Below are 12,325 nucleotides of genomic sequence, written 5' to 3'. Positions count from 1 at the left end.
GGATCATCATCCAATCACTGCATAAGTGTCTGTATAAACATTACATAGAAAAATCATTTATTTTCTTTTTGATTCATTTTTCTTCTAAGAATTGTACAAAAGCAAACTAAAAGAATAGTAAGAAGTGAATTGAAAGGCATTTGACGAAACTGAATATAAAATTTCCTTTTTATAGTTCTTGCCAACTGAATTTTTATATGCTGCTATTGAAACCTGAGATTGAGGTGTAGACTTTTGTTTTCAGAGAATATTGTATCAAAGCCAAGCTATGCTGGTTTTTAAAGATTATTACACGCCACATGCCACCTTCCTTGTCAGAGGAAATTCAGTCTGTTAGAATCAAATGACATAAAGAACTAAAATGATTAATTCCCACTGCCTCCCATTTCCTATTGGTAGAAGAATTGAGGAACTCAAGTTTTACCCTCATTACTCTATTTGATGAAATGTTCTGACATTTATAAGAGCCCTCTGATAATGCCAGCTAACTTTCACAAATAGACACCATCATCAGGCAGTTTTCTAGTCTTCTTCTGTTTACCAGTCAGAGCACAAACAAATTTATTTATCTATTTTGAAGAAAAGGAATTTGATCTGACAAAAATTTCGTTTTAAGTATCCAATGATTCATGAAAAGGTCTAAACTGCATTCTTCTAAGTTTTTAAGGCTTGAGAAGTGAAATAACAGATGTGACTGTTGCAAGTAGAATTCAATGTAATAAAAAAAAAAGGGGGGGGGAGGAAGGAGGGAGAGAGAAAACATCTCCAGAAAGAGAGTTCTGAGCTTACTAGATTTCTCCAGCCATCAGCCTAGCTGTAACAGATTGATTTGGGGAAGTTCTCAGCTTATCAAATGATCTTTCTCTGAAAGTGCAGCAAGGTTAAAATAAAGATTTGCCTAACTGATTCCCTGGCTTAGTTCCAGCATGTGCAATGACACAAATCTGAAGTGTGGAGTCTTTAATCGTTAAGCCTGCTGGGGAGAAACACAGTTCACCTGTTTCCTGAGAGCATCACCATGATGTCCAATTAACCCTTTGAAAACAGGTTTCCCAAGCTAAAGGGAAATGCCTCTTCTGCATCATAGTCACTTACTGGATGCTGCCACTTGTAATTATACTGCTTGTATTACTCAACTTCTTTGAGGGGTTTTGATGCAGTGCTAAGCACCCACACCATAAACACTTAGGAATACACAGATAATAAGAGATCTCAAACATCAAGGAAGAATGGGAGAAGATTAAAATCACATCAAGAAATGCATGAAAAACGTCATGTGAACTCTACAAAGAAAAAAAAAATAATGAAAATTTAATAAAGCAATTATGTCAATCAAAATGCACTAGGAATTCCTTTACAGAGAATATGAAGTTTAACATAATAATAGGAATGTGTATACTTAAGATACAAAAGATAAAAAGTGGAATATTTCCCTTAGAATAAACTGAGCAAAAATCAGGCAGGCAGAAAGCTTCAGAGCACATCTGACAAACTACAATAAGTCCAATATGGTTAGATCACAGAAGAGTTGTGGAATTAAATTTAAAAAAAAATGGTTATAGGTGATTCTCAGATGGCCCTGATGTCAGAGTTGTGGTCAATGTATGAAAGCTGCTGAAAGAGTCTGAAAAAAGGAGTGCTACAGCCAGAATTGTGCTTAAAGATTTATGAAGAGTATATTTTGGATGGACCAAGTTGGGGAGAATTGGAAGCTAGGATATTTATTGTGACATTTAGCAAATAGTATTCACCCAATTAGTCCAATAGAAATGAACCAGATGCCTGGGTGGCTCAGCTGACTCAGAATTAAGCATCAACTCTGGTTTCAGCTCAGGTCATGATCTTGTGCTCATGAGATTGAGCCTGCTGTCAGGCTCCCCTCTCAGTGCTGAGTTCACTTCAAATTCTTTCTCCTCTCCCTCCCCATACTCTCTCCCTAAAACAAATAAATAAGATCTTCTTCTTCTTCTATTTTTTTTTTTAAAGAAATGAACCAGAGTTTTTGGCTCCTGTGACAATAAAGAGACTGATGTTGTACAAATGTAGATAAAGGACAAGCAACAAAGAAATAGTAGGGGAAGGTGATAAGATTCTTGAACTTGTTGAATTTGAGATGGAAGCCATTAGGGATATCCAGGAAGTAGGAAGAGAGGAAAGAATAAGAACAGTTGAGAAAGAAGTCAGAAGAAGTAATGACAATGAGATGCAGACTGAGGTGTGAAAAGAAGCCAACCAAGTAACTAAAATCTCTGAGGACAAGAGTACAAATAAAGGAGATTGTTCATCACAACATATCCGGGCCTGCCGACAACCTAAAATAGACCCATAAACTTGTTATGAAATTATATAAGTATTTTTTTTTCTTTTTTCATCTGTGAACTGTATGATTATATTTATTTTTGGGTCCATTTGTTTAACATCTGTCTTCACAATGAGCCTATGTACCAGTCAGAAAAATAGGAACCACAGTTAGTGCTTCAAACAGAAGACATTTTACACATAAAATTGTGTTTTGGGATGGAGTGAACAAAAAGGAAGTGGCTGATCTAATCTCTAGATGTCCTCTTGCCTCACACAACACAAGAGACAGGACATGGTTGCTTAGACTTTCTTTTCTTGGGGCCATTCATGAATACTCCCTCAACTCTTTGAAAGTTTCTCACAAAAACATACCTGCTTTTTCTTATTTCCTCAACTCTCCTTTTCATCTCTTATTTCCTGCTGCTCTTAAACTAACTTTGCCTTTCCAGAGTCCTCAACATGTATGCTTTGTCAAGGTCAATTGCTCCTCAATACTGAAATAATCCTCTTAGTTTCTGTCCTCTCTTTCTGATGAACTGCAAACTCACTGTGTAGGGAAGATGAAGGCAGGTATGCGTTAGTAACTGGAACATACCAGTCTGCTAGAGGACAGTGACTAGTTAGTGGCCTTGACTTAAAATATTTTTTCAGTTTGGGAAACAAACCCCATTAATTGCAGTTCAGTTTTCAGAAGTGCTTCTTGGCTGGTGGGAACAAGAAAGAAGTTTGCTCTACCTTGCACAGCTATGTCTGCTACTCTTTTACATGAGAGAAATGAGCTCCAGCTCCCTTTCTGCTGTCCCTGACATGTGTGTCCTCTGCCTGCCTATGAGTATGTTCTCTCTGAAGTCAAATTCATTTATGGAAATTTCTCCCCTTTTGAGTTAAATGAGAAATTCATATTTCTCCTATTTTTTCTCCTAAAAATCATACCCCTCTCTCCCTCCCTCTCTCTCTCTATATATACATATATACATGCATACGTACACACACTAATCTCTTGCCTTCATACATTAAGAGTGCATTTCCCCCTACTTGCCTGGATTTATGCCACAGGTCATTATATTTCTGCAAGACCAAGTTGCTACTGTGGTCAAGAGTAGTAAGAAGTCTCAGTGTTCTTATGTTTTTGTATTTCATTTTTCCAACAACAGAAAACTGAACAATCTACAGAAACACCTGACATTTGTTCTCTCTGAACTTTGTGTTATATGTATGACTCTGTATTTCTAACCAATAATTATTTTATATGAAAACATATAATTCAGCACTCCCCACATACTTCTGAAATAAATATGTTATAAAGTGATATTAACTTTGGTCATTTGATGTAATAATGAAAGAAATGTTATAAGTTTGGGGATGAAGGCAACAATCTCTACAGGAAACAAATAATAAGACAGTCAGAGAGAAGGAAGTATGAATTGAAGAAATACACAAGAAAGAAAAATGAATTAAAAAAAGAGATGACAGGGGGTATCAAAAAAAGATAATCAAAGAAAAAACAGAGAAAAGGGATAGAAAATTTGAGTAAAAGAAATTTCATTCAAAACCTACTGGTTCAGGCTTTTGGACCTCATTTTTAAAGCCTAAGTATAGCCAAAACTACCTGATCATCAAACCCCTTGACACTCTGAATGTCATTTCTCAAGACTGCATCATTCATCAAAACCAAATGGAGCAGGTAAGAAGGTGAAAATAACAAGTTGCTACCTGACACGTCTACTGGGCATAAGGTAGAGTGGTGAGCCTGGCTGAAAAGAAGATGAACACATGTAGAAAATAGATAAAAATAAAATTAAAAATTACCTACGATCCTAATTCATAATCAACATTAAGTTTTTGGTCTTTGTGTCCATCTAAAGCTCGTATCTCTGTGTGTATTTTTTTAAAGGTTTTATTTATTTCTTTGAGAGACAGAGACAGAGTTAGAGAGAGAAAGCACTAGTGGGGAGGAGAGGGAGAAGCAGGCTCTCCACTGAGCCGGGAGCCCAATGACAAGTTTGATCCCAGGACCCTGGAATCATAACCTGAGCCCAAGGCAGATACTTAACTGACTGAGCCACCCCTCTATGTGTATTTTTGATAGAAATCATAATATGCTGACTATTTTTCATTAACCCTTATACTTAAAAATCTATTATAAGCAAGTTTTCCATATAAATAGATGTAGGAATATAATATTTTAATACATTAGCATACTGCCTAATTTAGAAGAATCTCATTAAATATTGTTGAATGGTTTAATTTTATAGGCATTTAAAATTCCTTAAACAACATTATTTAACAAGTTCATCCATTGTTAGATACTTAGATTTAGTTTTTGTTACCCACTCAATTCTTCCATTGTTCTATATTCTCAGTAAAAAGACTGGGGTATTCTCTGGAATCATCAATGATCCTGTGGAGATGAGGTTGTAAATGTCTGAAGACATTGATTTGAACTATTATGTTCTTTTTTTCCAGTGTGTGTGCATGGGAATGGGGTCATTACTATTTTCTGAGATTTTTTTATAATTATCCCTTTGAGTGTTTGTTTGTTTTTTTTTTTTAAATGTAGCCCAAATTGGTTTGAAATAATAGCTATCTGAAGGCTTTTATTTTATTTTTTACATTTGTATGGCCAGTTTTTATAGCTCACATATAATAGCTAATATCTTCTAGGATAGAATATTCTAAACTGAAGGAAATAATTATTTGAATTGTTTATTAAGTATGAATACTAGCTTTCCTCTGCTCTAAAAATGATGATATTGTAACCCTGGATTGTTGTTCAAGAATCAGCATATTTAAGAAACTCTCCAGGCAGGTATAGGTTTGTTACTATGTCTTTATCATTACCACAGCCCGTGAGGCAGCTGTGGGTTTTGAAGGCAACAATTTGGTAGAGGGGAGGAACATAATTTTCATGATGTTTTAAATTCACAGAGCAAGATTTGGTGTTGGCTACTTTTTCTGACATTTTCAGGTTGAAAGTTATAAATCACACTCTCCAGTTGCTTTTATTTTTTTTTATTTTATTTTTTTAAAGATTTTATTTATTTATTTGACAGAGAGAGATCACAGCAGGCAGAGAGGCAGGCAGAGAGAGGGGAAGGGAAGGAAGCAGGCCCCTGCTGAACAGAGAGCCCAATGCGGGACTCGATCCCAGGACCCTGAGATCATGACCTGAGCAGAAGGCAGCGGCTTAACCCACTGAGCCACCCAGGCACCTCCAGTTGCTTTTAAAAAGCAGCTCTAAGAATAAGTATAAACACAGGAAGTCAAAAAGGGCAACAGAGAAGGAAGTTTGCTATTGGATGCTTTAGGAATTCTTTACGCACTAAGCAAATTTTTTTTTTAAAAACTGAAAATTTTCTTTTGATTTTTCAATGGACCCAATTATCCTTCCCACCAGGGGCAACTGTTTTTTGTCTCTAGGGAAAGAAAGACGTAGAACAATATAATTAAATATTTGTCTTTTATATTTCTTAAGCTTAACACAATTGATTGGAAACTATATGTACTGTATCAGACACAAAGCATCCTCACCCTTCACCCTGGACTAGCTAAAATTTATATAGCCTAAAGGAAGAGAGAGAGAAATAACGGAACATAGCTGATTAAATACTGTTAGACAAACCTGAGAATAAACTGTGGTCTCTTCTGCACTAATATCCTGCCGGGAATTGGTGGGAAATAGAAGACCAGATACAATTTAGGATACCTCAGGGTTAGAGAAACAAGTTGCTCACCTTCTCTGTGGAGTTCCTGGTTGCCAGGAAAAAGATGGCAATGCTGCAGGTGAGCTTGGCATAGCCTCAAAGTTCCAGTGTAGCTTATGTCTCCTGTGGTCTGAGAGTGGCGAGGAAGTAGCTAAAAAAGAGTGAAACATGGTGATGACTTGTCAGAGCATGCACTGTGCTGTAGTTACCTGCATAGAACAATAATGAGAAGGCAGTTGAAAGTGAGGCTGTTTCAGTGTGTACATCTTAGATTAATAATGATCATGAAGGAAGCTAGGGACTTCCTCCCTTAACAACCCACCAATCCAATGCTGCAACCCTCTATAAGCTCCTATAAATGTAGTTGTATCTTTGAACAGAAGGAAGAAAGGCCTTTAAATAAATGAAATTTTCTTGAATTATCTGTAGTAAATTTTTCCCAATGGGAAGAATAAGAGATTTAAATAAAAAACAAAAATGTTCCAGTATAGAGACACCAGGGAAAGTTATATTTCTCCAAACTGCCAAAACTATAGCTAGTTATCTTATAAGTTCTTCTGGGTAGAAAACAGGTGTTCCTATATGTGAAAGAAATTTGAAAGGACAGTGAAGGAGAGGATTTCAGATTAGAATAAAGATTTTATGTTTTGAACTGGCCAATTCTTTCAGTGGAGTTTGCCACATTTTAAACTTGGATCAGGACGAGTTTGTGTGGAATGAGACATCCAGGTAATTCTGAGCTTCTAGGATATACTCTCTCAAGTTACCATACTGCTCTTTCCTAAGAGTGAAGTGGTATTTACAAGTAAATAAAAGTTAAAGAATCAATGAAACAAGATGGGATTGGGAGGGAGATAAATCATAAGTGACTCTTAATCTCACAAAACAAACTGAGGGTTGCTGGGGGGAGGGGGTTTGGGAGAAGGGGGTGGGATTATGGACATTGGGAGGGTATGTGATTTGGTGAGTGCTGTGAAGTGTGTAAACCTGGTGATTCACAGACCTGTACCCCTGGGGATAAAAATATATGTTTATAAAAAATAAAAAATTTAAAAAAAAAGTTAAAGAATAGAAAAGTGTGGGATATAGTGTGCATTACATTTGGTTGCATACAAATCAGAAGTTTTATTTACTCATTTACGTATTTCAATTAAGAACTTACCAAATATAATGCAGTAAACCAAAACAGAATCCTACAGAAGTGAGCAGAATGAGGTTACCCTCCTCTAATGCTGTCTTTGCCCTTGGCCCTGGGTAAGGGGTTAAGGATAGAAGGCATTTGCTAATATGCAAATATAGTCTGAGAAAGGTAATCTATTGGCCCACTGTCGCCTCAAGTTTAATTCTCAAATTATGAAGGTAATTCTCTTCTAAGAAACAACTTTCACACATATTTGTTTACATCAGAAGAAGGAAAATTTTAAAGCACTCGGTATTTTCAGGTGGAGCAAGTCAAGGACATGTGCTATGGCAAAAACATCTGTAACGCTGATAAAGGATTCTGGGGCTTCTGGGATTTGGGGGTGGGGAAAGGATAAACACGTGTGTTGTGGTATAATCCAGGTAGAAACATGGCATAAAATGGGCAAAGACAGAGAAGGTAAGCTACTTAAAAGATTCAATCTGGATAAAAGTTCATGTGTATGCTCTAGTGCCTATTAGAATATAGCTGTATGTCTGTGAGAATATTTTGTCTAAAATAGAATGCTTTTGGTCTGAAGTGCTCTTTTCTATTATCTATCCACGTATCTACCATCTCCTTCCCTTCCTTCCTCCTTCACTCTCTGTCATGGTCATCTTTTGTTACCCCTCCCCCTTCTCCTCCTTCTTCCCTTTCTCTTCCTCTCTCTCTTTCCCTTACAGTTTTGGTTTATTGGCAGTTGTTTTTATATAGTTATACTATTTCTCTAAACTTATATCTCAAATGCTTTTCTCTTTCTGTCTTAATTAATGGGTACTTATTTTCAATTTATATTCTTGACTTTCCCCTTTCTATCTTGGAGTATGTTTATGCACTTAGTCACTTTTAGGTAGACTAAAAGCCTTGTACATACAACTTTGTGTACATGTGAGGGTATTTATTTAGGTTAACTTCCTAGCAGGGAAAAGGTTTCCAAGGACAGGTATAGTTTAGATTTTTATACATATTATCAGACTGCTTCCACAAACAATTTATACTCCTACTGAAACTTTATGCCCTTATGGAAGGATACATTAGTGTGGGACTTTAGAATCTAAGTAGAATTATCATGGTGTCATATAGTTTATAACCTACATCAGGGTGTCAGAACTTTAGCAGGTACCTACACAGGAGAAGGGATGGCAGTGAAAATAGACATAGCCTACATACAGACTATTAATCAAATATATAAATACATTAAATAAAATGGTAGATATGTTTCTCACTGACAACAATTGTAGTTATAAACACAGAAACAAAGAAAACCATAATAAACTGTAGTGTTGGACTCAAATTAGAAGTGAACTCATAGCTTTTCAATAAAGAGATGGATGGATATATAAATAGATAATAAATAAACTAATGCATATGTAAATTGATGCATATATTCCCAAGTTCTAGTCACTGCGGTCTTCAGAAACAATTGCTAACCTAAAACAATGAACCCATCTGGTACACAGATATTTCTATTACCACTTTCTGTATAAGAGAAAAAAAAGTACATTGCAGAAATAGCTGCTATTATGGCTGGGGAAGGGAATATGAGCCTGGAATGTCTAGAGCACTGGGAAGAAAATGCTTAAAAATGACAAAATATCCCAAGAGAACAGAAAAACTAGGCTAGATGAATTTCCACTGACCAAATCTGGATAATTTGAGACTTAAAGAAATGACAATATAGATTATAATACACAAATAATTTAGGGAACCATGAGATGACAAAGATTAGAAAAATAAATGAATGATTTGAATTTTTTTTAAAGGAATGGGATATTTACATAGTTTCAAAATAACTTCCCACAAAATAACTATAATCACAAAGGGAAAAAGAGCTATCTTACAGTAGACAAGATTGGAAAACACCATCTTAAATTACTAAATACTATCAATAATGGGGTAAAAATGAAATACTTTGCCATTTGATAGGATGCAGTGAGAAGAATATAGCATCATATTTGTGATATTTGTGTCACAGATGCAGCTCTTATCTAGTCATAAGGCAATCTCAGACAAACCAAACTAAAGAAATAATCTTAAAAAAAAAAAAAAAAAAAAAAAAGGCCTGGGGCTCCTGGGTGGCTCAGTGGGTTAACCCTCTGCCTTAGGCTCGGGGTCATGATCTCAGGGTCTGGAGTCAAGCCCCACGTCGAGCTCTCTGTTCCTCAGGGAGCCTGCTTCCCCCTCCCCCTCGGCCTGCCTCTCTGCCTGCTTGTGATCTCTCTCTCAAATAAATAAATAAAATCTTAAAAAAAAAAGCCCTGTAATTTATAAAAATATCAATCTCATGAAATTTAAGGAACTGTTCCAGACTAAAAGAGATGAGAGAGACATTACAACTAAATGTAACATGTAATTCTGAATTGTATACTTTAGTTGTAAAAGATGTTTTGGGGGCAATTGCCAACACCTGAGTATACTTTGATAATTAGAAGATAGCAACTTACTAAGGAAAACCTTCTGATTTTCATGGTTTTATTGTGGTTATAAGAAGAATGGCCTTGTTTATAAAAAAATATCTGCCATAGTACCTGGGAATGGTAGACAAGAAAGTATAAAAAATATTATTTATATTGTACTTCTAATTTTTCCATTCATTTATGATTCTTTTAGAGAAAAGGATACTAAAATTATGGTTATTGAAAAACCAATATCAACAAAAATATACCAAGCAGTAGGTAAAAATAGAGCAATAATTCATGGTTTTAAGAGTTATATATCATTTCTATAGATTCTTGCTAAATTCACTACACACTACAAACTAACCTACTCAGTTTTCACCTTAATCCATGTAGGGTTAAAATCGTACAGTCAATTTCTCACATCTTTTCGGATATGGGGCTTTCATCTTCTTATTTCCCAGGATTTGTATTAGAGAACGTCTTCTTGCTCAAAAAAGCAGAATTTGAACAGCAAAACATTCTCTAATATGAGAGGAAAAAGCTTTTGAAGTGATCTCTTCTGGAAGTTTTATGTTCACTGCTATCCTTTAGCTTTCCCCAAATGCCCATAAGCCAGAGATTTCATGTGTTATTTCTGTAATTTGGTAGTTTTCATTCAAATTATGCATTAAAAATGAATACCCATCTTAAAACAATTGGCATGATTAATTATCTACTAAATTTTTCATTTCACAAAAGGCAGTGCTTTATGCCATACATTTACACAGTTAAGGGACTTTTAAGTCAGAAAGACACATTTATGTCAAATCAAGAATCAAGCTAAAAATTCCTTTAATCTCACATTGCTACATAAGATTCACTGTTTTTCCCCCTTAGATTTTAAGATCTACATTTCAATCACAACTATATTTTCAAGAAATTAAATATAGAAAATCAATACCATTCACACTGAAGAAATGTGTAGATAAGAATTAATGACATAAAAATTAAGATATGCAGATTAATTCTAAATGAAGATATTAACATACCAAATTACTATTTTCATAAATGTTTAAATAAGTGCTAATTCTTAGGAATTGAATATTTCAGATGAATCTATTTCTGCAGCATTCTAGTCTATAAGCTGATTACAAAATATTTGATAGAAAACAATGCACTAAATAAATACAAATAAAGCAGGTGTTTAGGAACATGTTTTTATTCCTCACGGGCTATTTTTCAAATGTGTATTTGTATTTATATGTAAAATAATTTGTTTTTTTTTTAATTTTTTTTAAAGATTTTATTCATTTACTTGAGAGAGAGACAGAGAGAGCATGAGTGAGGAGAAGGTCAGAGGGAGAAGCAGACTCCCCATGGAGCTGGGAGCCCGATGCGGGACTCGATCCTAGGACTCCAGGATCATGACCTGAGCCGAAGGCAGTCGTCCAACCAACTGAGCCACCCAGGCGTCCCTATATGTAAAATAATTTGTAAAATAATCTGTAAAAATATATATTCTATCACTAGATGGCGTATTCACTTCTGGGCTGCGGGAACAAAGTGCCACAATCAGGACCACAGCCCGCGGCCCCCGTGCCTCGTTCTTCCTAAAATGGCGGCCGACCCAAGGTCAGGCCTGTGGAGATGATGCGGCCGGGAGAGAACCTACCGGAGCTGAGGCGAAGGTGAGCCAGCCGGACGGCGAGAGCGCCGCTCGGCCCTTCTGGCACCGGGCTGCCGCCGCCCGCCTGTCTTTTCCCTGGGGGGCCCCTCTGGCCCTTTCTGCTGGAGGGCCTGACGCGAGGCAGAGCAACGTGGTCCCACCAAGCATCAGGCAGAAAGAGAGCTTGGAGGGCTGGGGGGAGACCCCCGAGTCCCCCAGTGGGATCCGGAGGAATAGGGAGGCCTCTGCCCCCCGGGTTGCCCCTCCCAGCCTTTGGGCTACCCCAGGGCTCTGAGTCCTGCCGGCGCTGCCGGGAGGAGGACTGTCTGCTCAAGCCGACTCGCATCTCCCCGAGTCTGACTGAGCCCCAGGGGACAGTGCTCTCGCGGTGGGGTTATGCCCGAGAGGTGGTGACAGGAACAGGGGGTGGTCCGTGTCTTAACAGGGGAGGCCGCTGCGCCTGCAACATGCGGCCGCCATGTGTTCCGGCCCAGTGCAATGGGAAGATGGTGGGCCAGAGCGGTATGGCGGCGCCCGGGAGGACCTCACGGCCTCCCTCCCGAGCCGCGCCTCCCAGCGGCTTGTTAGGAGTGCGGCTTTGCCTCTGCTCGTTCCGTTATGAACCCGTGGTCCAGCACCTTGCTGAGCTAATTTCAGTGGAGGAAGGAGTAGGCCCTCAATACAAATACCTGTCGGTCCCTGAAATTGTTGCTTCATAATCCCTTTCTTTTTTTTTTTTTAAGATTTTATCCATTTATTTGACAGAGATCACAAGTAGGCAGACAGGCAGGCAGAGAGAGCGAGCGAGCAGGGGAGGCAGGCGGGGGGCGGGGAGGCAGGCGGGGGGGGGGGGGGGGGGCGGGGAGGCAGGCTCCTGCTGAGCGGTGAGCCCCATGTGGAGCCGGATGGGAGGACCCTGAGATCATGGCCTTAGCAGAAGGCAGAGGCTTAACCCACTGAGCCACCCAGGCGCCCCTCATAGCCCCCCCACTTTTTTTTTTAAGATTTAATTTATTTATTTGACAGGCAGAGATCACAAGTAGACAGAGAAGCAAGCAGAGAAAGAGGAGGAAGCAGGCTCCCCATCGAGCAGAGA

At 38.0% G+C, this 12,325-nt stretch overlaps 1 protein-coding gene across 1 annotated transcript in view; it reads right to left on the bottom strand.

Annotated features, from left to right (window-relative positions):
• Positions 1 to 11,575, bottom strand: part of LOC309844039 (uncharacterized protein) — a 63,958-nt gene extending 52,383 nt beyond the window's left edge. Inside the window, exons 1-2 of the mRNA XM_082690180.1 lie at positions 11,236 to 11,575; positions 6,036 to 6,156 (exon numbers count right to left, since the gene is read on the bottom strand). Of these exons, the coding sequence (XP_082546306.1) occupies positions 6,036 to 6,156; positions 11,236 to 11,397 (283 nt within the window). The 5' untranslated portion in view covers positions 11,398 to 11,575. The remainder of the gene's footprint in view (positions 1 to 6,035; positions 6,157 to 11,235) is intronic.
• Between the last annotated feature and the right edge of the window lie 750 nt (positions 11,576 to 12,325).

The sequence above is a fragment of the Mustela nivalis genome (genome assembly GCF_964662115.1).
Source record: "Mustela nivalis genome assembly, chromosome: 11".
Classification (NCBI taxonomy): domain Eukaryota; kingdom Metazoa; phylum Chordata; class Mammalia; order Carnivora; family Mustelidae; genus Mustela; species Mustela nivalis.
This window is presented reverse-complemented; position numbering and strand designations above follow the sequence as displayed.